The sequence below is a fragment of the Sapajus apella genome, unplaced genomic scaffold, assembly GCF_009761245.1.
Source record: "Sapajus apella isolate SASKATOON/1434 unplaced genomic scaffold, GSC_monkey_1.0 scaffold60, whole genome shotgun sequence".
NCBI classification, from domain to species: Eukaryota; Metazoa; Chordata; class Mammalia; order Primates; family Cebidae; genus Sapajus; species Sapajus apella.
Genome location: NW_022437000.1, coordinates 1,101,343 through 1,129,280, shown reverse-complemented (window position 1 = coordinate 1,129,280; position 27,938 = coordinate 1,101,343). Strand labels below are relative to the sequence as shown.

The 27,938-nt window shown below is 44.2% G+C and overlaps 1 protein-coding gene across 5 annotated transcripts in view; it reads left to right on the top strand.

The window, feature by feature from the left end:
* Positions 1–27,938, top strand: part of TMTC4 (transmembrane O-mannosyltransferase targeting cadherins 4) — a 68,700-nt gene that overhangs the window by 1,128 nt on the left and 39,634 nt on the right. For 4 of the 5 annotated variants that reach the window (XM_032246161.1, XM_032246163.1, XM_032246158.1 and 1 more), the window contains exons 2-5: positions 5,244–5,459; positions 9,751–9,866; positions 10,909–11,125; positions 17,462–17,549. In XM_032246161.1, coding sequence (XP_032102052.1) covers positions 5,298–5,459; positions 9,751–9,866; positions 10,909–11,125; positions 17,462–17,549 — 583 coding nt within the window. In that variant the 5' untranslated portion in view covers positions 5,244–5,297. The remainder of the gene's footprint in view (positions 1–5,243; positions 5,460–9,750; positions 9,867–10,908; positions 11,126–17,461; positions 17,550–27,938) is intronic. The other variant, XM_032246160.1, reaches the window with a different exon arrangement.

Genomic DNA, 27,938 nt, shown 5'->3' with positions numbered 1-27,938 from the left:
CTATAGGCAGCCATGGCCCTCATGTGCTACTGAATTATAAAATGGGAAGGCCGGTTGCAGCCGAATGATATCTTAGCTAGCCTTCAGTAGCACGGATGCAGCATTGCATGGAGGAGGATGGTGATGGTGGCTAGCTCCCCTGACTTGAGGGGCCCGGGATAGGATCATCTAGGAAACTGCCAGGCCCAGCGATACTGGGTCACAAACGATCGTGTTCTCTAATCTGATTCCCAGAAGCGCTGTCACCTCTCAGCGTGGCAGAGGATAGCTGGCTATGTAGTTGAAGTGTTGCACATGAGGTAGAAAGGCTGGGCAGAGGTTAGCAGGCCCTTGATACAAGGAGAGAAATATTATTCAGTAGGTGGCTGCTGCTAATTTTTCCAAGGGGAAACATTTAGGTTTGATCTCTCCACTCTGTTTACTGCAGGCCAGGCTGCTTTGTCAGCTGTCATTGGGTCCTCATGGTTCACAGCTGGATAACGTTTGTTTCTCGGGAGTCCTCTTTTTGACCTTCTCACTGATTAATTTCTTTTAACCTCCTGAAAACAGGCTTGATATGAGAAGTTTGAGAAATTGTAGGATAATTCTTGATATTAGAGGCTTGATAAAAGTTTGAGAAATTGTAGGATCAAGGGACCTCTGCTTTGTTCCAGATTCAGCCCCTGTTGAGGGGCCAGTTGATTCTGCTGTAGGAGTTAGGTGGCGAGCAGAACACTGACTTCATTCCTCCTGGGTTGTGCCCTCTGCCTGGCCTGTAGCTGAGGCCACAGTGGGTCTCTCTTCCTGTTGCTTCATAAGGTGAACTGACGATCCAGCTCTGGCAGAGGAGCCCGGGAGCCTAGGCAGGACATCATGTGGAGAAGAGGGACCAGAGGGTGCAACCTAGAGCCCATCTGGAAGAAAACAGAGCATCACTTCCTACTTCATGGTCGGGGTATAAAAAATGGTGCTGATGAGCACGGTGGTTCACACCTGTAGTCCCAGTACGTTGAGAGGCCAAGGCAGGAAGATCGTGTGAAGCCTGGAGTTTGAGACTAGCCTGGGCAACATAGTGAGACCTGGTCTCTACAAAAAAAAATTTTAAACAGCCAGTCATGGTGGCATATGCCTATAGTTCCAGCTACTTAGGAGGCTGAAGTGGAAGGATCCCTTGAGCCTAGTAAGGTGAGGCTGTGGTGAGCTATGATCATACAACTGCACTCCAGCCTGGGTGATAGGAAAAAAAAAGGGGGAGAGGAGCTGTGAAGAGGGTGGTCCCCCATCTCTACCACCCTACTCAGACAGGGCTTCTTTTACCTGAGTGCTAAGCCTAGCTCAGGTCATTGAGGAACAGAAGTCATTTAGTGTTGGAGGAAGGAGAGTTGGGAACTGGGTCAATGTGTACAGTTGGACAGTTTGTGTAAGACATCTGACTAAGGAAGCCATGTGCCCTGGATCAGCCCAAAGGAAGGGTATGCCTTTCTCAGTTGCACCAGGTCACCTGATGGGCTGCTGCTGGCCCTGGTGCTAAGCCCATCTGCAGGAATAAACAGTGGCAGCATGGGTGTGCTCAAGACAGGAGGTCAGGGACTGGGAAGCAGCAGCTAATTTCTCCAAAATCTAACACTAATGGGAACTAGTTGTTTGCATATGTGCTCTCCTTTAATTCTTACCCCAGCCCTCTGATGAAAGTAGTGGTGGTGCCATACTGTGCCAGTGAGGAAATTGATCCTTAGAAAGACTAAGCAGCTCAAGTTCGTGCAGCTGGCAAGTCCAGGTTTGTCTGTCTCCATAGCCTTTGGTCTCAACTACTGAACTAGATTGAGAACTTTGACTGGCTTTCTAACAAATTGTAGCTGTGGTGTTTTTTTTTTTTTTTTTCTTTTTTTGCATTTGCTAGTGAAAGGCATTTTCTGAACTATTCCACTATATACATAAACAGTAAATCCCTTGAAAGAAAAGAGCATTTGTCAGTATTTTCAGTGGCAGAAAAGAAGTGAGAGGCCTTGGAGAAAGGAGGAGGAGCTACCTGCGATAGAGAAGCAGGGGAGTCACAGCGAGGAGGGGAGAGCCAGCCAGAACTGGGAAATAATATGGGGGCAGAAACCTTGGAGGTAGGTCAGATTCCCTGCTGTCCCTGCAAGAGCAGAGAAGATCACCTGAGATCCACTGACTCAGCCATCCACTTGACTTCCCAAGAGTCTGGACCTGGCCTACCAGGGCACCTGGTTGATGGCATGGTCTACAGTCTGCCTTATATATATCAGGGCTGTTGCTTGGGTACCAACATGATTATGTTCTAAACAATCCTAGGTACAGTCGTCGAGAACTTAGGAGCACAGAGTATTTCCTGATTTAGTATTCTACTTGGAAGGCCATTTGAACCTTGACAAACATTTGTGAAACAATATTCACATATTTGAGACTGAACCAGATAATATCCAGGCTCAGTGGCATGCTCTTGTAGTCCCACCTACTTGGGAGACTGAGGCAGGAGGATCACTTGTGCCCAGGAGTTGGATCTAGTCTGGGCAAAATAGCAAGACACCATGTCCAAAAATAGATCGCACGAGCCAATAAATTCACTGTTGAAACAACAAAGCAGATCATGTCAAAACCAGTTACATGACCTTTTGTCAGCTCACAACTCTATTGTGCATTTAAGATTGCCATGAATTATTTGTTTTCCTTCACATTAATTTTCTAAATTTTCTTATTCTCCCCATGTTAAGTCGTAATATCTTCCTAACTATTCAGTGTTTGGCTTTGTTGGGGGCGGTGGTTGTTGTCATTGTCGTTGTTTGAGACGGGGTCTCACTCTGTTGCCCATGCTGTAGAGCCGTGGTTGATCTCAGCTCACTGCAGCCTGGAACTCCGGACCTCAAGCAGTCCTCCCACCTCTCAGCCTCCTGAGTGGCTGGGACTGCAGGAATGCGCCTCCACACACAGCTACTTTTTGTATTTCTTTTTGTAGACACGGGGTTTCACCTTGTTGCCCAGGCTGGTCTCAAAACTCTCGGCTCAAGCGATCCACCCACCTCAACCTCCCACAGTGCTGGGATTACAGGCGTGAGCCACCGCACCCAGCCTTGATTTGTTGTTTTTTAAGTAACAGGAGTGATTTCTTAAGCTGAAATGTAAGCACAGAGGTTAGGGCCTGTGTGCTGACCTATATTGTGTTTGCAGTTGTAATTTGGATTTGAGAAGTGGCTTATCCTTTCACTGGAAAAGAAAAGTAGCTGCGGTATTCCTCCAGCGCTTCCTGAGAGCATGCCTTACGTCAGGCGTGAGGCTTGAGAGACAAGTGATGGAAGAGTTGCAGCCTGTTACATCTCTGGAGTGTAAATCTGAGCCTCTTTCTGGCCCCTGGAAGGGGACAGCATCACTATGGAGTGGTGTGCCCGTTACCTGTTGGATCTGTCTCCATCTTCATTCAGACAGAAGGCTATCAAAAAGATGCCTGTGACTTCAGGTGGCCCATTTAGCTGGCTTCTTACTGATTCTATAATCTGGGATGTTCACTCAGAGATCCAGAAACAAATACATCCAAACTGCCTTCCCAGTCAAGGGGCTGGGATTCTTTCATCTCGGCAGGAAAAGAACAGGGTCCAGGCCCTTTAGTAAAGACAAGAGCTTCAGTACCAATCAAGCAGATACTAAAAGGGATTTCCCTTAGAAAATCATTCTGTGCCTCTACGTTCAGCCTCGTGGAAGAAAGTATTAGTAATAATAGCTAGCTTCCTCTTAGCCTTCATTACAGCCTGGCAGTGTTGGGAATCTCATTTAATCTTCATGACGACTCTAGAAGGTAGGCACTCTTACCATCCGTGTTTTGGTGTTGAGGCCCAGAGAGGTCAAGTAAGTTGCCCAGAGGCACTCCAGGTCAGAGCCAAGCAGTCCGACCCAAACCTGATTCTGGTAAGTCCAAAGAAAGCCCCGTCCAGGATGTGGTAGGAATGGGGGCAGATAAAGTGTGAGTTTGGGGATAGGCTGAGATTTGTTTCAGTGAATTCCAAGGCAGGAAGCTCTTAGGCAACTCTCACTACTGGGTGTTAAGATGCTTTGCAGAGGGCCGCAGCGGGTGGGCTCAGAGAGGAACGGGGTTGTGCACAGGACCGTACAACTAACACATGGCAAGTCCGGGGCACGGGCATCCCCGGTGAGAAACATTATGCCCATTTGAAAGAAAAGTTCAAAATAGTGTATATTTTTATCTGGACTCTTTCACCAGGATTGAAGGTCATATCCTCACATAGAATAGCCTCCCTTCCTTTCCTTTGTATGGCTCAGCCTTTTCTGGGACAAGATATTGTCCCCACCAGTCATTTCCTCTATCTGTCCTCTGTGTGTGAGCCACTAACCTGGGAACCCAGCATTCGATGCTGTGCCCCGCCTTAGGATTTCTCTATTCAACTCCCCTGTCTCTGTCTCAGAGTCTTGGCTCACTGGCCTGTGTGCCTGAATGCTTCAAATAGACCATAAGCTTTTTCAGAAGCAGGATTGTGTTTTACACACTACCCCCTCCCCTGCCCCACACACAGTGTGCTAAAACCCAACAATGACTGTTTATTGATTTTTCTTGATTGGATGAAGTTCAGATGGTAACTTCTTTTTTTTTAAGCGTTGTAAACTGGTTTAAGGGCGATTAAAAATGATTTGCCTTGTGGGGTTGATGAGGATCCCATTAAATTCATGTTTCTAAAGGGTATTCCAGCATCAGAAACCGAAGGGCATCTGATTTGATAGGTCCTGTGGTCTGGCCTAGGAATCTGCATGCATCCCATGTGACTTTCTGCCCACTAAAGTTTGGAAAGCACAACTTCAAATTGTTAATGATCAAATCCTATAAAATCATAGCATAGCTGCCAGGCGCCTTGGCTCACACCTGTAATTCTAGCACTATGGGAAGCTAAGACAGGCTAATCATGAGGTCAGGAGTTTGAGACCAGCCTGGCCAACATGGTGAAACCCCATCTCTACTAAAAATACAAAAAATTAGGTGAGTGTGGTGGTGGGCACCTGTAATCCCAGCTACTCAGGAGGCTGAGGCAGGAGAATCGCTTGAACCCGGGAGGCGGAGGTTGCAGTGAGCTGAAATTGTGCCACTGCACTCCAGCCTGGGCGACAGAGTGAGACTCCATGTCAAAAAAAAAAAAAAAAAAATCATAGTGTAAATAACTATCCAGCTCTTACTCATGGTGCTCACTGCAGAAACTGCCCTACCAATGTTGGTGAATATTTATATGATGTTGTTTTTCCTGCAGATTCCTAACCAGCATAATGCTGGAGCCGGGGGCCACCAGCCTGCAGTTTTCAGAATGGCCGAGTTGGACGCTGATTTGGATCGCATCCTTCCCTCTCCTGTTCTTCCTCCTTTCTGGGCTAAGTTAGTAGTGGGATTGGTGGCCATTGTGTGTTTTGCACGGAGCTATGATGGAGACTTTGTCTTTGATGATTCAGAAGCTATTGTTAACAATAAGGTTTGTATCTCAGCTCTTTTCTGGCCAACTTAACTGCTCACCTGTGTGTCAGTAATCATCTAAGTTTGTGTTGCGTTGTTCTCTGTGGAACGCAGGTTAGGCATTGGTCTGGGCCCCAGTCGTGCTCTCGATTATTGTGTCTCTTTTCAACATCGCCTCCTTGATTTAGTGCCTTTCTTTTTGCTGGCACCAAGGTTCTGAACCCCTCCCTGAGCTGAGGCTTTCCCCTCAAGAGCCCCAGTCCACATGTGGATCAAAGAGGCCATTCTTCTAAGATTACAAGGCAAGGGTATTGCAGGGCATTGCAGAGTAAGTATTTCAGGTTTTGTGAAACATTTCCACAGTCATTCAAAAAAAAAAAAAAAAAAACCCATCACACATTTGCTGCAGTGATGGACTGGTCTGATCACCTGCCAGAAGGCACATCTTCAGCAGCAGGCAGGGAGCTGGCTGCCACTTTGTCCTCCTCTGAGACTGTCAGGACAGCCTGCTGACAGCTGCTGGGGCAGGAGGAACGTGCTGCCCATGGGCGCCGCAGTTCCTGCTTGTTTCATGTTTGGAGATTCAGTTTTGCTGAACGTGCAAAATTCCAGTCAATTTTGCTTACCAGTGGTTGCTATATATCAGTGCAGGGAAAATGGTAATCTTTTTCCACTCCCTACCCGGAGTTAGGGCAGAAGAAAGAGCTTTGTGGGAAAAGATGAAAAAGATTCAAGCAGGCTAAAAACCAGAGCAAGAAATGCAGAGGCAGGCAAGGCCCAGAGGAGAAAGAACTCGAAAATGGCACTAGTTAGAGCCTCTCGATGGTCTGTTACTCAGAAGACATTTTATGTGTATTCCTTAGCCCGTGAAGAAGACTTGGAGGAATATACACATTTAGCTTGCTACTTGATGTAATTATAGCAACTCTTTGTAACGCTGTTGAATGCTTTTAAAAATATGAAGTCATGGTTTCTACCAAATAAGTATAAAGTCATTTTCATGCTGAAAATGTTGTGAAGAACTCTTTATGTGACAAACATGTATTGTATAGGGGGAAACATGACTTATTTGCATTTATTTTATTTGTAACGTAATACTGCAATTGATCTCCATTTTGATGGCACAAGGTAGAGTATTGTTAATGTTTTAATGGATTTTTTTTGTTGTGGTGGTTGTTTATGAGACAGATTCTCACTCTGTCACCCAGGCTGGAGTACAGTGTCATGATCTTGGCTCACTACAACCTCCGCCTCTGGGGTTCAAGCGATTCTGTTGGCTCAGCCTCCGGAATAGCTGGGACTACAGGCATGCCACGCCCGGCTAATTGTGTTTTTAGTAGAGATGGGGTTTCACCATGTTGGCCAGGCTGGTCTCGAACTCCTGACCTCAGATGATCTGCCCACTTTAGCTTCCAGAAGTGCTGGGATTACAGGCATGAGCCACCGCACCCAGCCAATGTTTATTTTTAATTCGAGTTTTTCATTTGTAATTTTCTTCAAGTTCACTCAGTAGTTACTGTAGATGATTCTATTTCAGTGCTTTCTTAAATCATGCTTAAGAGAACTAAGTAACTCTACACAATTATATCAAATTGGTGGCTTTTTCATGGGGCAGGGACAAGGTCTTACTCTGTTGCCCAGGCTGGAGTGCAGTGGTGCGATCATAGCTCACTGCAGCCTCCAATGCCTAGGCTTAAGCCATCCTCTCATCTTAGCCTCCCAAGTGGCTAGGATTACAGTCATGCACCACCACACCCAGCTGATTTTTAAAATTTTTAGTAGCGACAGTCTCACTATGTTGCCCGGGCTGATGTCAAACTCCTGTCCTGAAGCGATCCTCCCACCTTGGCCTCCCAAAGTGCTGGAATGACAAGCCCAAGCTACCTTGCCCAGCACAAATTGGTGGCTTAATGGCCACAGCACTGCTTTTCTCACAAAGTTAGAGTTTTATTGTTTAAATTCCATTATTCATTTTGGTGAGAATATCTTGACTCTTCTCCTTGCAGAAAGCAGGAGACATATAAAGTGTTAATTCAGAAACCATGTTGAAAAATGTTGGTCAGCCAGGCAGAACAGAAACATGAGCTGGGCTGTGTGTGGAGGCCCTGATGTCTGGGTGTAATTCTTGTTCCTTCTGTGAGGTGAGGCAGATGAGGCCATTTCGTAGCTCTGCCGAGCATGGTCTTGGCAGTGTTTTCGGGAGCATCACACTGTGCCCCTTTTGTTAACTTGCTAGTCCTCCCTTTTTCTTCTCCTGGTTAATGAAAGGCACTCCTCTGTTCATTGGCACCGTGCCTACAGTAATGTGAAACAGGCTGTTACTGGATTTTAGTGATGTTAGAGACTGTTTTCCAGATGCTTCCTTGCAGTGTGGAGTTGCCTTTTTTGTTTCTTGAGATGATGGTCTTCTTTGAGACAGTGGAATTAGGGGGAATTTGAGACACAATACATCTTTTCCATAAATCATGGTGAGGAAGAATTGACCTTTCTCCCTGTAGCATACCCGCTGTGTGTAGGCTCCACCTAATCAAATATTTAGAGCCTTGTTGGTGTTCATTTCCTTTTCAAAGCGAGGGAAAGATCCTCTGCCCAAGCCCTTCTCAACTGACCAAGCCCTTCTGTAAGAGCGTAGGAGAAGGTGGGCTTTCCAGGCTTGCCACTGAGTCAACCAAGGGAGCAGGTGACTCATACGACCTTCACAGAATCCCTCACCCACTCTTGGGGTATGGTCAGTGCGCTCCTGGCCTCTGAAGCCCATCCTTATGGAAGCAGATGTCACCCTTACAGTGGGCATCAGTGACCAGCTTTGCATCTCTGGCCTCTTTTCAAGCCTCTCCCTTTCAGTCAGCAAGCACTTAAGTCACAAGCGCTGAACTGCATGATGGGTATGGTCTTTTGTTGCTTTTCAGGGCCACCGATCATTTGACCCGTTTCTGTTTGGGGCTCAGAAGACCATTTGATTAGGGAGCTGGCACAGACAGGTGCTGTCCCATCAGGTGTGCCCAACTGTTGGAGTCAGGAGCTGGTCCCACAAAGAGGTGGGGGCCCAGAGGCAGCCAGGCAGTCTCCGCCCCAGGCATGATTTGTGGGGTGCTCCTGCCTCGGCCCTGCCCTGGCTTTCCAGGCCACATGGGATCCATGAGCTGCACACTCCCCTTTGAAGAATTCCCTTTTTGTTTAAATCAATCAGAATTTGGTTACTGCAATGAAGAAACTTGACTGACAACACGGGGAAATGATCAGCATGTTGTAATTCTAGCCCCTAAAACATTCCTGTTTAATTATGCTTTAAAGAGAAAGTCGATCTGTCGTTTTTCTTAACTTACTCCACAGTGCCTTGTTTGCCTCTCTTCTCATTAGACACAGTTTAAGCCATCTACCTTCATCTTTAAATGTAAAAAAAATAAAATAAAAGCCTTTTTAAGCATCTGTGGTAGAGTACCAAATTAAACTACCCCAGCAGTAAGAAGTACAGTTTTCTTTAATATTTAGTGTTTTTTTTAATCTGTTAAAAATGGTTTTTTTAATCTGTTAAAAAAAGGGTTTTTTTAATCTGTTAAAATGAAGGGTTTTTTTCCTGATTTCACAGCCTGCTTAGCTCATGTTCAAAAATGGAAACTTAAAAAAATATGTTTATCCATACTTATGTTTTAACTGGGACATTTTGGTAAGTTATTTATTAGACCTGAAAGGTTAATAGTGATCTTATTTAGCTGTGTGGTCCACTTATTTGACATGTATTAAACACCTTCTGTATACAGCCAGCAAACCCAGATGTAGCCCAGTCCTCCTGAGCCCAGTCTAGTGGCACAAACAGTAGTCATGTGAAACTAAGTCGCCAGGGTGCCACACATTGCTTGACAGGGTGAGGTGCCCAGAGACCCAGGGAAGAGAAATGGATCAGCTCAGGAGGGGCAGAGCTGGGCAGCTGGGAGATGAACAGCAGGAGGAGTTGAGCTGTGACGAGTTGAGAGTGACCGTCCAGGGGAGACCCGCACATGCAGAGCCTCTGGGTTTGGAGCTGGCGGGGGCACAACGCCAGAGCCATGGGCCTGCAGAGCTTGGGGGAAACCAGGGTCTGCGACAGCCCCTTCAGCATATCGACTGCGTCCCAGAAGGGTGAGAGCTGTTTGGTGTTTCAAGCCTGGTGGGGTAACCCCACATGTACCTCGAGATGGTCAACATGGAGAACATGTTGGGTGCAGCAGCCCCACGAGCAGGCCTGACAGCATCCCGGGTGAGAGTTGGAGGAGCTTGGCCCAGGGCTAGCTGGAGACCCTTGTCCAGAACACCCCTTCGTGTCCCCACAGGACCTCCAAGCAGAAACACCCCTCGGTGACCTGTGGCACCATGACTTCTGGGGCAGTCGACTGAGCAGCAACACCAGCCACAAGTCCTACCGACCTCTCACCGTCCTGACTTTCAGGTAAGCCGTGACATCGATGGGTCTGGGGGGGTCACTTCCGGCTTGTGTGTGACGTTTGAACTCGGGTATGTGTCACTGGGTTCTCAGCATTGAGGATTCCAGTCAGTAGCTCCAAGCGGGTCTGAGCTGCTCACATACATGGGTCTCTAGGTGCAGAGAACACGAACGTGGCCGCTGTGAAGGATGACCTGCAAGTTGGTGGTGTTTCATATTTTTCTCACTTCTTGGAGGTTTGACCTTTTGCTTCTTAACACCAATGAAATGATATGAGTGAAAGCAATATGGGGCCTCTGATGAAACTAATTTTTTTTCACTACAGAAATAAATAAGGTATAAATCATTCTACTGTTAGCAAGTCAATACTTAGAAGCAAGATGCAGCTTAAAAACAATCCCCCTTCATTAATCAGAGAGCCCCTTGCACTGAATGGATGCGTTCACCTCATAAAGGTTCTCGTCCATACCTGCTGCTTGGGTGCATTTAAACATTTGTGTTTAGATGTCCCACAGAAGCATGGGAGTGATGGATTGGAACCACCAGCAGCTGAGAAGCAGTCGGAATAGGAATCCCTGCCAGCGTGAGGGTGTTTTGCTGGTGGAAGGCTGGTGGGCATACTGATAAGGAGCCCTTTTTTGGAGGATAATCAAGTTACAAGACTATCTAAAACCCAGGTCCCTAGTGGGTAGCCATGAGTAATGTGTGGAATATTCGATCTTCTTGGAATGCAGCCTTGCCCTTTCTGCACTTAAAGAATTGTCTAGCTTTCCTTTCGATTCTCCTCTGCAAGTTGTTTTCAGCGCCACTCCCCTTGGACACCTCCATTTCCTCCATTTTTCCCTGTAGTTAATTACATTCCCACCGTTTCTGCAACCTTCTTAGCTCGACAGGCATTATTTATCTTGATGCTATTTTTATCAGGCTGGCACAACATCTTCCGCTTCTCCTTTTCATATTTCCACGCAAAAGCCTTTTCCTCCAGACCATTGCCATTTCTTGCCGCATGCCACTGCACGTCTACCCTGAACACCCTGTGTTTCTGCAGGATTAACTACTACCTGTCAGGAGGCTTCTACCCCATGGGCTTTCACATGGTCAACATCCTTCTTCATGGTGGCATCTCTGTCCTCATGGTGGACGTCTTCTCGGTTCTGTTTGGTGGCCTACAGTACACCAGTAAAGGCCGGAGGCTACACCTCGCCCCGAGGGCGTCCCTGCTGGCTGCACTGCTGTTTGCTGTCCATCCTGTGCACACCGAATGTGTAAGTATTGCCTGCCTGAGGCATCTGTATGCACGTAAGAAGCGATATGACATTCCTGTGTCGCCCGGTTTCCTAAAACAGGCTCCCTTTATGTAGTCATCTTGGTTCAAGAGCTGAAGAAAGTCTACATTGTAGTATACTCTAGAAATAGAAAGAACACTACATAAATACCTGGTCAGACATTTGAAACAGTCCTCTCTGGGACAGAGACATCTCTGTTGTGGAAAAATGCAAAGCACCATATTGGTGGAGACTGTGTGATAAGGGATGGTGCGCTCTCTGCTGATACTTCCTGTTCAGCTTCCAGGAACACACCAGCTGTGAAGGCACAGATGTTGAATATTGCCTGGCTTTGGAGTCTGAAGTCCAAAGGCTAAGAACCATTCTTCAGTGGAGGGTTGTTGCAGTGTTTCCGTGTTCACTGACAGCTTTATGATTTATAAAATCCTTTCTTAGACTTAAAATAATTATGAAAACGCTATGACACCAGCTGGGCTAATGTGACAGTGTCCACTTTAGAGATGAGGGAACGGCCTGGGAGGATAAAAATTTATATAGGGTGAGGAGCAAGTGGATGTGGGGTAGGACTTAAATCCTGGGCTTCCCACGCCTCCACTGAGGAGATGCTGACATACTTGGAGTTGAACTGGAAAGCAGCGCCCACGCCCTGCTGGGGAGCTGCTCGTGGAGCCTCTCCACCCTCCTCCTCCTCCTCCTTACTCTGTGTGATCCTCTCCCCCGTGATCAGGCAGCTCCAACGGGTGCCCCACCTGACCTCCCAGAGACTACGTCTCCATCCCATCAAGCTGCTTCTGTGTGTATTTGGAACAGGCTGTACTGGGATTTCAGTAGACATTTGTGAAGTTTTCAGAATCCACCCCCTGCACCACCCCATGACTTTCAAAATGCAAGGTAGCATGTTTGCTGAGGTAAAAGATTTGATTCGAGTCACTCATTCTGTGAGCATGAAGTGCCTAGTGTAAAATACCATACATACCTTTATTACTTCTCTCACAGTAGCCTGCTCATTTCATACGGATTGAAATGTCTACATTTAACCCATTGGATTTTGCTTCTTGAACTTTAAAGATGCTGAGCAGAAGTCCTCTTTTTAGCCCTGACTTCATTAAATTGTCTATTATTTGGAATCAAGAGTGTTACGGAGTTGTTATCACCCCCTCCTCTAATATCTTTTTAAATTTTATTTTATTTTTTACCTCAGCAAATTCAGAGGATGTTAAGGGCTGGATAGGCTGGGGACAGCTGTGTGAAAATTTAGTTATAAGGGCTTTGTTTATACATAACTGTGACTGAATTAGATTTTGTTTCAATCTGAGTTCTCTCTGGGACCCAGAAATAGCGCAGGCATTGATCCTAAATCTATGGAAGATAGAGATTCACTGGAAAAGTACTGATTCTGTTTTCCATCTCGTCTGATTTAGCATGATCTTGAAAGCAAAATGAAATATTTGAATTATTAGCCAAGGAGAGTTTTCTAAAATTCTCATTTTAAATATTCAGAAGTTGATTTATGAAAAGGTTTCAAGTGCCAACAAGTATAACTGGATGTGCTTGCACATGTACACACTCACATACACACACATTCTCTCTCTCACACACACTTCGGATAAATGCAACCTGGGAACACGGTCATCTTAAAAGTCCACATTCCAGATTGTTAAAAGGAAATGGAGGCAGGCTGGCTCTAGGAGAAAAGGGACTATTTGAAAAACCTCTTTATCTCTTCCCCTTCCCACCATGACATCCATTCAAACTCAGATTTCAGGAAATACTTATGGAGAATTAACAGTTAGCATTGTAAGGGAGATATTTTATATGTTTATCTTTCCGTGTTGCTGCAGATAATATTCAGTTTCCTTCTGTCTGCATTTCCCTGTTATCTCCCACCCTGCAGTTAAAAATTCCAGTGTTAGACAGAACATGGTGGCTCACGTCTGTAATCCCAGCACTTTGGGAGGCCGAGGCAGGCAGATAACTTGAGGTCAGGAGCTCCAGCCTGACCAACATGGTAAAACCCCGTCTCTACTAAAACTACAAAAATTAGCTGGGCATGGTGATACACGCCTGTAGTCCCAGCTACTCAGGAGGTTGAGGCAGGAGAATGGTTTGAACTCAGGAGGCAGAGGCTGCAGTAAGCCAAGATTATGCCACTGAACTCCAGCCTCGGTGACAGAGCGAGACTCTGTCTCAAAAAAAAAAGAAAAAACATTCCAGCTTTAAAAACATGCAAAGAGTGGGACACCCAAGGAAATGGTGGCAGGTGAGCTCCTCCAGGCGTCCAGCACCCAGGAGCCAGCCCCGCTTTCTGGCCGGCAGGGCCAGCAGCCTGGATGATGGCCTTGGCCCACAGCATCCCCAGCCGCGTTGATCCCTGTGGGATGAGGAAATGAGGATTTGGTTAGTAAACTGCCTCAGTTTGCCACATTTGCCTCATTGTACATTTATTAAGAGAAAGTCATAGCAGTATAGGCCTCTGCATGTTTTAGTAACATGGATTTCTTTCTTTTTTTTTTTTTTTTTTTTTTTTTTGGAGACAGTTTCCCCCTTTGACCAGGCTGGAGTGCAGTAGCGCAATCTCTGCTCACTGCAACCTCCACCTCCCGGGTTCAAGTGATTCTCCTGCCTCAGCCTCCCAAGTAGTTGAGACTACAGGCGTGAATCACCACATCCAGCTAATTTTTGTATTTTTAGTAGCGACGGGGTTTCACCATGATGGCCAGGCTGGTATCAAACTCTTGGCCCCAAGTGATCCGCCCACCTCGGCCTCCCAAAGTGCTGGGATTGCAGGCATGAGCCATTGCACCTGGTCTGACATGAATTTCTTTATATTAACATTTATATTAATATGTTATGTGTCTTTACCACTCTCCAGCATTTCACACAGGAAATGATTTTGCCCACTGCAAATAAGCACCTAAATTTTCCGGTCTTCTAGGGTGGTCAGCTGTCTAGTGTGCCTGGGATTGAGAAGGTTCTGGATCTGGGGACTTTCCATTTTAAAGCCAGGACAGCCGGGGCAAATGGGGTTGACCTGGCCACACCCCAGTCTTTCCCCTTCCTGGTCTCGGCTTGGTGATGCTGTAATTGCAATTGGTGTTTTGTGCTCCTCAGCTGATGGGAATGTCTCTCTTTTTCTAACAAGCCACCCCACATTGCTCTCAGAGGTTTGTAAACACCCAAAGCCTCTGACAGACCAGTCCCCACTGCAGCGAGGAGAGCCTGGGAGGGCCACACGGCCACTGGTCTGCTGGCGGCTCTTCAGCTCTGTGTGGCCATCAGCAGGAGGACCCCAGTGCTTCCCTGAGGACAGAGGTGGCTTATGTGGGTTTTGCTTTTTGTTTTCCTCAAAGTGATGGAGAAGATTTCACATTGCCTGAATTCCTGCATCAAAGAGAGAAGCTCAGACCCCCTTAAGAGTTCTGCCTGTAGCCCAGTGCAGTGGTGTGCTCCTGTAGTCCCAGCTACTTGGGAGGCTGAGACGGGAGGACCACTTGAGCCTAGGAGTTTGAGGCTGCAGTGAGCTGTGATCATGCCAGTGCACTCCAGACTGGGAAACAGAGCAAGACACTGTCTCTAAAAGTAAAAAAATTAAACAAAGTGTTTAAAAAGAGTTCTGTCTAATGAACCCAGACTTTAATCCAAAAGGAATTAGGTGCAGAAACCTTCCCCACCTCCCTAATTTCTTGTTATGGCCCCCATGCAAATTGTACCTACTGGGGAAACAATGAAGCCACCTGCTTTATGGATTCGGGGGAATTGCAGTGATTTCTCCAAAAACTCTGAGCGTTTTACGTTATTTGTGAGAAAAAAATAGCCTTTGTAGAAAAGTTTGCCTCAAAATACATATTATGCAGATATCAGAAGAGGAAAAGAAAATGTTTTGTTGCTTATGTACATTCTCAAGCAGTGATTGGATGCATCCCTCCTCGGGTAGTGTTTTAACATTCTTTCAGTGAAACCTCTCTTAATTACTATGCCAGAAATTCATTGTAAATACTAAATGTTCTTTTGCTTTTAAAACACTTTCCATACTTTAAAATTTTTGTTTTTCTTTATGTCAAGGAACATAATGTACATTGCTTACAGTCTTGGGACTGTCTTCAACAGTTAGAAAAAAGAAACATTTCTGTAAAAATGAGTTTTTGATGTTTAAATTTCATTTTTGGTGATTCTGGCTATCCAGATAGCAAGTGGTTTAGGCAGCCTGGCTCTCCTGACTCCTAGCTCCAGTATTGTTAAAACTGCTTCCTTCCCCCTCACTCACCTCTCTTTCCCTTGCTCTCTGACCTCTGCTCCCCTGCTTCCCCTGACCCTGTTCTCTGTGGTCCCTTTCGGACAGGCTTGTCTGGGTTGGCATTCATTGCTTTCTTTTCTCTAAGGGGTTGGGATTCCAGTCCGTCCTGAGGTGCTGTAGATAGCTACAGCTCTAGGATGCTCCTGTCTCCTCTCGTGTCCTGACATGAGGACCCAGACAGCCAGGATGCTCCAGCTGCCTCCTCACTCACTCGGGGCTGGCTGCAGAGATAATGCCTAGGCTTCTGTGTCCTTTGTCCTTTTCCTTTCTGTTACTCCTGTTCATAGACACACCCCATAGGACCCACCAGAAGAACTAACAGTGAGCTTCACCTAGCCTGTGCCAGGCTCTATTCTGGGTGGCTGCATATCTGACTGTTTTACTGTGTCCCTGATTGAGTGAGTTTCCAGCCCTGAGTATTCCAGAGCTCCCATTGCTTATTCATTTCATTCATAAAGCAATTGGATTGTTCCCCTCCAGCATACTGGCATACTTGTTCCAGAGCTGTTAAGCCTTTGTTTTGTCCCTAGCTTCCTTCTTGGTAGTGTCTGTGTGTGTGTGTGGTGCTCATTGGGTGGATTTATCTGCGTATTCAGTCTTCCCAGCCATCACCTGACACCACGGGCTGCCACGTGCCCACCGTCAGGAGGTCACAGTTAAAGTGACGAATGGTCCTCGGCATTTCATGTATAACCAGTATAGGGAAACCTGCTCCTAAAAGACATTCTGTTTTAGCTATTGACTGCACATGAACTTGAGCATTATATGTAAATATAGTAACTTCATTGTGTATTTTCTTATCTTGAGTTATAGAACAGTCCTTTATTCTGCCCTCACATGTCCCTGTCCTTTGGGAAGGGATTAACCTACCAGCCTTTAAAGTGACACCGGTACAATCACAGCAGAAGCTTGGATCCACGTCACATTCAGGTGCCAGTTAGTAAAGAACCCCAGCTGTACTAGTCCAGTACTCCTGGGTGGAACTCTGTGTCTTTCATCACCGTAAAACAGCCTGAAAGAAAGAAACACAAAGTTTATATTGTTTCATTCTCACTGAGGAAAGGAAGGGAATGGCAGAGTCATCCTGTGGACAGTGTGGGAAAGAAATGGCAGAAATTGTATTCTGTTCTCATCCTACTTGTTAATCATTCTTGAAGCATTTAGCTTTCCAGGTTAACCCACTTAATCAGTTTTGGTCTGAAGGGAAGAAAAAAGGGCAGAGGCAGCTTTGAAAGATTACTCCTGTGTCTTTCTCTATCGGCAGGATGGCTTTTCACACTTCTTTCACACCTTTATGTCCTTCATGTTTCCAATCACATTTTATTTTTTAAATATCATGCCCTTTGAGCTGATAACATTTTCCAATGGAAAATCCACTTTGCGACCTCAGAAGGCTAAGTCTTTGGAACTCTTGGGTATTGTGTGTTAAAGAACACAGCTTTTACGGCACACGCGTATCACCATCTGTGTCCAGCAGAATAGCTAGCAGCAGGTTCAAACCAATTTAGTGTTCTCTTGAGGCGGTTAAATCAAGTCCTGTGCCCAAAAGGGAGAAGAGAACCAATTGTAAGATAACACCAAGTGCTATCGCACAGCTACATGGTGTATTTATTTATTTCTTGTTTAATATGACTAAAGAATTTTAGTTTTGGCCTGGCGTGGTGGCTCACGCCTGTAATCCTGGCACTTTGAGAGGCAGAGGTGGGTGGATCGCTTGAGCCCAGGTGTTTAAGACCAGCCTGGACAACACGATGAAACCCCGTCACTACAAAGAATACAAACATTAACCAGGTATGAAGGTGTGCTCCTGTGCTCCCAGCTACTCAGGAGGCTGAGATGGGAGCATTGCTTGAACCTAGGGGGTTTAAGGCTGCAGTGAGCTGAGATCACAGCACTGCACTCCAGCCTGGGTAGCAGAGCAAGACACTGTCTCAAAAAAAAAAAAATTGTTGTATCTCCTAAGTTTAGGATTTGCTTAAATGTGTTTGATGTAATTCTTTGTTTTCTTCCCCTCTTTTAAGGTTGCTGGTGTTGTCGGCCGTGCAGACCTCCTGTGTGCCCTGTTCTTCTTGTTATCTTTCCTTGGCTACTGTAAAGCATTTAGAGAAAGTAAGCATTCCATTCGCCCTCTTAATTTTCCACCTTCTTCATGTTTTCGTCCTGTTGAGCAGTGTCTTAACCTATGGGAAAGAATCCATCTATGTGAGTGTATCACTCTGAGGGGATGTGGGCCAGAGGATCCATGAACTCTCTTTAGAGATGTATGTCTGCACCATCGCTTTTCCCATAATGCAAAGCTCTGACACTGCTGTTCACACTGGCCTATCCTATTGTGTGCTGAGACCAAGAGCAGAAGCAGCAGCAGGATTGATTTTTGCCATTTTGTTTACTGTAACATTGTAGGGTTGCAAACGATTTCAGGACAGCCTGTCCTGTTTTGATGTTCCAGGTATTTATTGCCCAGCTGTCCCTCCATCGCTTCCAAAAGTGGCTTGGGAAGAGCCAGGGAGATTTTTCGTACATGGTCCCTCCTCCATCCCATCCTGTCCAGAACGAACCCAGGCTCAGGCCATGTCTTGGAGCACCTGCAACTGCACTAAGGCACAACAGAAAGATGACTCCGTGGCCCCAGCCTGTGCCAATGCCCACTCAGGGCATGGTTACGCTCAACCACACCCACCCCCTTTTATTATTACTACTTTATCATGCCTAGATAAAACCACCACTTCTTCCCAAAGCTCATCGGTTTTCTGATACATTAGAGTTTGGGGACAGCTGAGTAGAACAGCTTCAAGTATTGAGAATAGTGTTGGTAACTTTTCTTCCTGTAACTTGGTAATAATACACTTCAATCTCTTCCTGGGGTAGGGCTCTCCCCACCTGTGATAACTGTAAAACTCCCAAGAGACATGCAGCTGCCAGAGATCTCGCAAGGTTGCATCGCCAGGCCGATAATCAATTCAGCACCATTGTGTGACTCTTCATGAGACAGTGAATCAGTGATGGGACTGGGAGGGAGGGGTCCCTTCACTACCTCACTGTTAACGTGCACTACAGATCATGGTTCTTCCTTTTCAAAAGTTGGTAATTAAATCTGAATTTACAGATACCGATGATAACAGTTTTATCAGAAGTCATATTTTTCCTGAAGAAAATTTAAAATTAGGGGTTGTGGCTTTTCTCAAATATAACTCTAAAGCTTCTTAAAGTACCGTTTCATTGACTTTAGCATAGCCTCCCTTAAAGTCACCACTCCCTATTCTGAATGGATTTCAAAGACATCAGAGTGATTTTTGAGGAAAGCACTAAACGTTGATAGATTTAAAGTGTGGGGGACATCATTTAGGAGATATGATAGAACCTGTCACTACTTCTAAAGATTGCTCTTGTGAAATAATGAAAAAGCTATCCTGAAAAACATTCTTCCATCAAGTGAACGGATACATTTATTGAACTCCTTTAATAGAGTATTCTCACAGAAAAGTGAAAAAGCTAGACATTTTATATTCTTTTTCTGGAAACTTTTACTAACCTTTTCTCTGTTTTAATTCACAAATTTGTATATTAATGCTTATATATTACATATATATGTTTTTGATACGTTTGTAAATTATAAAATTATTTCCAAGTATCCATGCAAAATACACTTTTTTATAAAGCTTTTGGAAACTAATATCAATGATAAAGGTGCTTAAATGTGTGATGGTTGTTCAATTAGTTAACACTTTGACTTGCGAGAAATAGGCAAAGTATATTTCAATACTGACATAAATATATTAACTATTAGTAGTAACATGACCTTTCTTTTTTGTCCGGTAACATTCTTTTTGCATTTATAATGTTTATTTTAAAATTGGAAAGCAATTATGAGGACTTTAATATTAAGCTTAGTGTTTTTGAGAATGTGAACCCGGGCGTTTTTGCATTTCCAAACCAATAGCAGTGGCAGATGTGGCTTCCGTAGAAACCTTTTTAAGATCACTGGGTTTTGACTTGGTTGAAGTTACTTGGGGCAATTAAAAGACAAATGGGTGGATTGGGAAGCCATTGAAGACTGCTTTCTATTGACCTCTTGTCTACAAGCTGCCTCATCTTCGTGCGATCTGTTTGCTAACATGGGCCCTCTTTAGGAATAGGAAAGCGTCAATTAAAATGGAGCCGATGGAGTTGCCTCCAGACTGGTTCTCTGGGCCTCTGCAGGCACCGACGGCTTGGTCTTTGGAAAATACAAAACCACAGTAGTTTGCATCTTATGCTCATCCAGGCTTTGGTGTCTTGACCCTGAAAGTGATTGTTGGTCATGCATTTTGTGTCCTTCCTGTCCTCTCATGGTGTCCACCTGCTCTGGCAGGCTTTGATTTAGGGATCATCACAGTTTTCCTCGGCAGTGTGAAACAGGGAGTTTAAAACACGCTTTCCATCATTTGGAATTGCTGCAATTTTCCATTCCCACTCATCGCTTCTAGACTTCTGACAGAGTGATTGCATTGTGCCTCTCGATTCCGTCGCAGGCCTGGAGGCGCAGAGCCACCTGGATTCTTGAGAGAGGGCCTTAGGCACACTGTGACCAGCTTACTTGGGGAATCCTCTGTGTCCCACATTTGAGCAGTTCTCTGACCCCTCCCAACAAGGTGCTGTGCCCTGAGACCCACCCACTGTTACTTCAGGATCTCAGGACTGGATGCCCAGCCCTGTCCACCTTGTTCCCTGGCCCAGCAACACCAAAACAGCCCCTCACACTGCCAACCGCTCTCTCCGCTCCTCCTCACAACTCCCAAAATCCCCTTTGTCCGATCACCCCCAGAACTGGGGCTCATGAAGTCTGCTGGAGCCTCTCCTAGTCTCTTAACAGAGGCCCTGTTTTTAGCAACTTTTCTGTTTCTGATTTTCCATACTCCTTTTCAACACGCTAAGAATGGAATATGCTTCTTTGCTGATAGAGCGCAGCTCTTTGAAATAATCCTTGAACATCGTGTTAAGGTTCAACCAAGTTTGTAGGGTGCTTAAGAGTCTTTTTTAGGAGGAGCAAACTTTCTACAAATTAATAATAGCTTTTTAGAGAAGAGAAGAAGCAATAAGAGCCCCGTGTGCAAAAATAATTCTGGTGAAGGTGTTCATGAAAAGCCGTGGTTTCTGATCCTCTTCTAAAACACTATAGAGGCTTACTGATTTTGGTCATTCATTCCATCACCAATAGTTAATCAAACTTTAAGGATGTGTTTTGTACCAGACCCTGTTTGCAGTACTGGGGACACAGAGACTAGAACAACAAAGTCCACGCCTCTCAGGGGTTTGCACTTCAGTATATTTTGATTAAAATAAAGCTTCCATGATTCAGAATGCCTACAGAGCAGAATATTCTGGTTCTCCTTCCTTTCCTGTTGACTTTTTCCTTCCTGTACCCCTCATAGTAGGCACTCAGTAAGGATCCCTTTCTTCTAATGGTGTGTTTATGCAAGATGGGAGGCCATGGCCTTTGTTCTCATCATTCCTTTCATCTTCTATGAAATTTCCTTCAGTGCAACAAAACAGAGCTCTTGAACCTAATGAACATTCAGCTGTATATATATTTTCATTTGAATCAAGGTCTGTGTTCATCTGGAGTTTGAGATATCTTAAATAGTCATGTGATTTATTATTATTTATCTATTTATTTAGAGATCAAGTGTTGCTCTGTTGCCCAGGCTGGAGTGCAGGGGTGCAGTCTCAGCTCAGTGCAATCTCCACCTCCCAGGTTCAAGTGGTTCTCCTGCCTTAGCCTCCCAAGTAGCTGGGACTACAGTTGCCTGCCACCACGCTCAGCTAATTTCTGTGTTTTTAGTAGTGACAGGGTTTCGCCACGTTGACCAGGCTGATCTTGAACTCCTCACTTCAAGCGACCTGCCTACTTCGGCTTTCCAAAGTGCTGGGATTACAGGCTGAGCCACCATGCCCAACCATGCTTTTTTTTTGTTTTGTTTTCTTCTGAGACGGAGTTTAGCTCTTGTGGCCCAGGTTGGAATGCAGGGGCACGATGTGAACCTGGGAGGCTAACTGCAACCTCTACCTCCCAGGTTCAAGCAGTTCTCCTGCCTCAGCCTCCAGCCATGTTTTTACTTTACCCTATCTAGTCAGTACAAATTGTACAAAAAGCCAAGTGGTAAACACATGTATTTATTGTCATTGCAGTGATGATTTCCTATTCCAAGTGCCCACATCTGTAAATGTTCAACAGAGAATAAAAACTAACTCTTTTGTGGTAGACAAGCCCATTATTTATTGAAATACAAGTTATAATGCTATTTAATGTTTAAATTTCAGGTTTAAAGTAACCTGGTCTTTGTACTTTTGGGATCTGAACATAAAAGAAAGACCTAACATCAGAGGAACAAATTTAATATTATTTTATAAGGAAACAAAAAATTAAGTACCCTGAAATTGATGATTCAACTAGTTAAAAAGCTCTTTCAGAGAATGTATATTTTTTGGTAACATCATTAGCATTTTTAATGGATGGGATGTCTTTATTATAAAGCTCTGGACAATTTTTGACTACTTGAATTTATTCACAAGCAATTCTGTCCTAACCTCTGGAATCCTAGTATTTTCAGAAAATGAAAAATGTACTCATATAACATTTCTGGGGCTCTGCCTTTTTTTTTTGGGGGGGGTGCATAAATAGAATGTCTAGCAAGATCTTTGCAACAGAATTTTTTTAAAGTAAATGTCCTTATAAAGGAAGCATACTTTTTCTTAAAAAAAAAAAAAAAAAGCCCACTAATTCAAATGAAATCAACGGCACACTGGTTATTACTTCTGAATGCCCCAAAGAAAAAGTGTTACTCTTACAGTGAGGCATCTTGTGTTTACATCTCTCTTAAAGCCTGGTATTTCCGATTGGAAACAGATAATCTCTGCACATTAAACTCACTAGAATAGCCAAAACCATTTTGTTTCTAAACTAATACCTTAAAATACTTGTGTAATGGGAGTTAAGACCAAAAGGAGAAATTTAGTTTCATTTGTAGTGGGGAGGAGAGAGTCTTTTCCAGAGGGGGATGGATTTGCTCTATACCTAGAATAACCATTTTAAGTTCTAAATTCTTATTCGTAATATTAAAGGCAGGATCTCAAGTCTCCGTTGTTCTTAAGCTGTATAGTTCTGTAGCTGTATAGTATAGTTGAGGCACTAAAATGGGATAAACTCTTACTCTTGGGATATCATTCCCTCATATTTTCATTTTGATTAAAAGACACCTGTTTTTCTTTGACTTAGAATCACACCACTTACAAAATGGGGCAGTTGGCTAACTCATGTCCTATAAGACACTTGGTTCTACCTTTGGGGCCAGTGCTGACTGCATTCTGACAGTGGGAGTTGTGCATATCCTCCTTTCTGTGTTTCTTTGGCTCCTTCATTGCTTGATTTTCCCCCAAATGGACCCGTGTTTTAGAGCAGCAAGCCTGACTTCTTTCATTCTGCACATAGAAGCACGACTTGGTCGTTCCAATTTTTGGAACGTGAATCTGATGCTCATTGTGTTGCTCTGGCAGAGAGAGAGTCGCGGCCACCTGTCGGGGTGGCGTGGTTCCCACACACAACATGATGTGCCAGTTTCGAGAGGCAGAGATGCCAGGCAGAGTGTGGTGAAGAGGGGTAACTTGTATAATGTGATGCTTTTTCTGAAAGGAGATCTTCCCACTGGAGAGGGGTGCCAAGTCCGAGGCACATGCTTCATTAAATGGATCACATCTGCTGGCACTTGCGGGTGTTAGCACTGACAAGTGTCTTTCTGTCACTGCATTTTTTTTCCCCTGTGCTCCATTAGCCTTTGCCTCCATTTACCTAAGTGAGTGAATTCTAGATGCTGGAGACAGTATACTGAAGGGAGAAGAACCTTGCCTAGGTTCTGGATCTCTAGTCGATTCTGGATCGTAACCTCTTGATGTTTGCTAATGCTGCATAATTATTCTAGAGCAAGTTGTCTTCTTAAAAGATGAGAGGCAGCATGGTGTCCAAATGGTTTTTGTTTTTTTCCCATCCTCTCCTGGGTCATTGGTACTTAAAATTTAACAACCTAGATGGAGAGGAGATGGAGAATGCTGTGTAAGAGTGATGTTCTCAGATGCTTACATAGAGCCATGCACAAGTTAGAATTTTCAGTCTAGGGAAGATTTTTCTGAATAAAAATATTTATAAGTGCAGCTGTGCTGGAGGTGACATCTGCCACTTAGGATTTATTTGTGCTGTTTTTAACAATTACTTCTAAATTTAAAACTAAAATAATTGATGTTCTCTATGCTTTTTAAATATTTATTATGTAATATTTATTATTTATTTTAAAGAAGACTTTTAATGATGGAGATTCTTGCAGTGTGAAGGGGTCTAAAGATTAAATTAAAAGTGAAAAGACTTGAATTTTGGCAGTATTTGTTCATGCTGAGCAAATGATTAACTTTTGAGTATTAAATTACATCTCATAATTGTAAGGGAAACGTAATATAGTAAGACTCTGACAGAAACTGCTTATTGATTCAACAGATATTTATTGAGTGCCCACTATATGCAAAGTGGTCTACTGTTATCTGTCTCAGTTGTCTTATTAAAATGCTCAAACTTGGAAATAAAATATGATTTGCATTTGTTGCTATATAAGAACATAGCCACAAAACCACAAAGTTCAAGTTCACATAGAGTATATGTTGATAATTATTGGCATTAGTCACCTTGACAAACTAAGGCTTAAAATCTTAACTTGGGGAATTATGTGGGCAAAATTTTAGCAGAACAGGTCATATTTCCAGAAGTCCACTAGTCTGGGCTATCTAAACACTCAGAGCTAGTTTTTCACTTGAATTTTTGTAAGACCTTTTTGTTCACCTCCAGAACTAGAAGCATTTTGCCAATGCTATATTGGTTAGCCTTAGTTTATCATTCATGCACATATATACCACATATGTGTAAAGAGGACCCCTTTCATTTATATGAAATTGTTTTAAAATATTAAATTAAGCTTTCCAATTTAGATTCTGGGAAACTCAAAGTGTGTGTACATGCTTAGTCTTATGACTCCTGATAAAATATTGAGTGGCAGCTGGGCATGGTGGCTCACACCTGTAATCCCAGCGCTTGGGGAGGCCAAGGCAGGAGGATCACTTGAGCACAGGAGTTTGAGACCAGCTTGGGCAACATAGTAAGATCCTCTTCTCTACAAAAATAAAATTTTTTTAAAAATTAGCCAGGCTTGGTGACATGTACCTGTGGTCCCAGCTACTCAGGAGGCTGAGGCTAGAAGATTGCTTGAGCCTGGGAGGTCAAGGCTGCAGTGAGTCGTGATCACACTCCTGTACTCCATCATGGGCAGCAGAATGAGACCTTGTCTCAAAACAAAACAAAACGAAACAAAACAAACAAAAAAATACCAAAAACTGTTGAGTGACTAATCTGGTAGGGATTGGGGAAAGAGTTGAATTTAAATAGGCCAACTCATTTCATATTTTCTGAGTTTTCAAAGACAGAGCTGGAATACAAACATAGCAATGTGCACATTATACCATTTGTGAGCTGGGTCTTTGATCACATGGTCTAGACACTGCCATGCAATAGAAACACAACAGGAGCCATACATGTAATTTAAAACTTTGAGGTAGCCACGTTATAAACAGATGACATGGATTTTAATAATATATTTTATTTGCCTTGATATATCAAAATTATAATTCCAACATGTAATTAATATAAAAATAGGAAAAATTTCAGATTCTTTTTTTCATACTAAGCTTCCAAAGTTGGGTGTATATTCCACACTAACAATACATCCCACCTGGGACTAGATATGTTTCAAGTGCTCCTTAGCTGTAATGATTACTTTCTTGGACAGTGGCGGGTCTGGAATGTGGTGCTTACTAGGTTTATCTCTGACCATTGAGCTTTTTGCCTTTGATCTGAAATTGCCACAGTTTTGAGAAGTGATACTTAATATTTAATAATCACTGAGACTGAAGACACTTCTTCAGCAAAGAAACATTGCCTTCCTCTTTCATATATTTTCATGTTGGGTGTGTTTGAAGCGAATTGGAAGTCTAAGGAAAAAGAGTAGAACTCTTCCATCAGAATTGCAGTAGAGGAAAGGAGAGGTGGAGTTTGAGAATATGGTGGAATTATCAGGTGAGATTAGGGAAAAGGTTATCAGTAAATCTGAAGGCTGTGTTTTCTAGTTGTTGTTTTTCTGTTTTCAACTAAGTCTCTGGTTTAGCCTTGTGAGGAGAAAGCCATTTTAAATTCTAGATAAGAGGAATATCTAGAATTTATCTTATCTAGAGAAAATTCTAGAGGAGCCCATCACTTTCATGTCTGTGTCATAATTTAGCTTTGTGTTAACAGTGTTTTCAAAAGCCATCTTTTGGATATTTTCAATAAAGGAACTGGGAATATTTTTTTTTATCAAAGGACCCTGGTCCATGGGGGAAAATTAATCTATGTTACAGTCAAGTGAAAATAAAAGATAATTCCTTTTTTCTAAGCAGAAATGTAAAATCAAGGAACTTGCTTTTGAAATTAAGAACAGAGACCATTACACTGGTGAATGTATTATGTTTAGTTGAGAAGTCCCTACACAAATTTTGAGAGTGAGAGAAGCCTACAAAAACCAAATTCAGGTAACAGGTTGGCGGGGTAGGGTTGGGGGGGTGTCCATTTGGTTTCTAGTGAGCTGCTGAGCTGAACGCTTAGTCAACTCGAAAACAATGGATGGAGCCCAGCCATGGCACTATCTCCTCATGCTAGGTCTAGAGTGGCCATCGGGGGCCAGCGGTCTCTTGCCCTGTTTATCTCTGGATGAGATCCCATGGTAATTAATTGGGTCATTTATAATTAAAAGTTTTATTTACAAATAAACTGCTAATAGGAGAAAATCCTAAAGGTAGTTTGACCCAGACTCAGGAAAATGTGTCATGGGAAGAGGGGCTGTACTCTGAGACTGAGTGGGCAAAGCCACCCATCTCTCATGACATGGCAGAAGGCCTGAACTTCTCCAACGCTCTGGCATGGACTTATGAGCTGCACACTGTGTTCTTCCACTAAAACTCGTGGCCCTTTCCCCAAATTATAGCCTAAAATAATTCATCAATCTATTAGCTTTCGGGCTATTTTGGCCATAATTTTTTTTAAGGCTGTAGTGCCTGCCAGTACTTGCCTGCTGATGAGTACTAGCAAATGCCTACATGAAACAATAAATACTTAAGTGTTCAAATTGGAATTATGTGTAATCTGACAGGATTTTGTTGTTGTTGTGGCTCCTAATTGTGATCTTTTGCTATCAGATACATCGAAAGTAATGAATTTCTGCAAGTAAGATGACCCTTAGTTGTCTTGATGGATCTAAGTATACTGAAGTGTAATGGTTTTCAGTAGAGGGAGCTTGACTTCTGGGCTCCATGCTTCCTGAACAACTTGGAGCCGCGCCGCTCAGGGCACAGCTAAGATCTGGAGTTCAGGGAGGCAGGCCTGGGCCCAGCGTTTAGAACAATCTAACAACCCAGAGTTTAAAAATGAAACGGGTAGTGGTTTGAAAATTAATCCTCATCACTGAAGTTACTCAAGTCAAGGCCAGGTGGCCCCCTGCTGGAAGCATCTTGGAAGGGATTCCAGCATTTCCATCCTTGCAAGAGAGATGACGCACACACAGCCTCTAAGAAGCAGTATTGACACCTGCGGTGATTTGTCAGGAGCGCAAAGCTTGTTGCGCCCCTTTTGATAGCCAGCAGATAGTCCCCTCGGTCCCTGAACACGTGCTGCCCCTCCAGAGTCAGTCGGGCCTGCCGATTCAGTCAGCACAGTTTTTAGTTGCTCCTACAAGTCAGGCATGGTGCCAGGCATCCAGCCAAAAGCAGGCTTACTCTCAAGGGAGCGGACCCTGCCTTTAGGGAGCATCAAAGCCATCTGGAAAGCTTGTTAAAGGCCAATGACTGGTTCCCATCTTCAATTTCTGATTCATCAGATCTGGGTGGGGCCTGAGTCCGTTGCTAACAAGATCCAGGTGCAGGACCACATGGCCATGAGTAGCACTGGTTTAGGGCAGTGGTTCTCAACCGGAAGTGATTGCCTGCTGTCTGCATGTCCCTCCTGACATTTGGCAATATCAGTGACATTTTTGTTTGTCACCACTGAGGGGAATGGTGGGGGTGGTGCTACTGGTCTCTGATGAGCATAAGCTGGGGATACTGCTAAGCATCCCATGATGCATAGGGCGCCCCCCCCCCCAAAAAAAAATAAGCAGCCCACCTGTGATTAGTGCCGAGATGGAGAGACCCTCGGCTCGGGGATGACAGAAAAGGAAGTGCTCCTGATAAACTCTGAAAAGCAAGTGCTTGTGGTAGACTGTGATCAGGGCAGTTGAGAGTGCCACAGTGGGCCTGACCTGATCTATGGGGGCAGTCAGGGACACGGGGAGGTGAACGGGGCTCACCTGCTCACAGGGCGGTCAGCTGTGCATGTGGCAGGGGAGCTTGCTGTTTTAA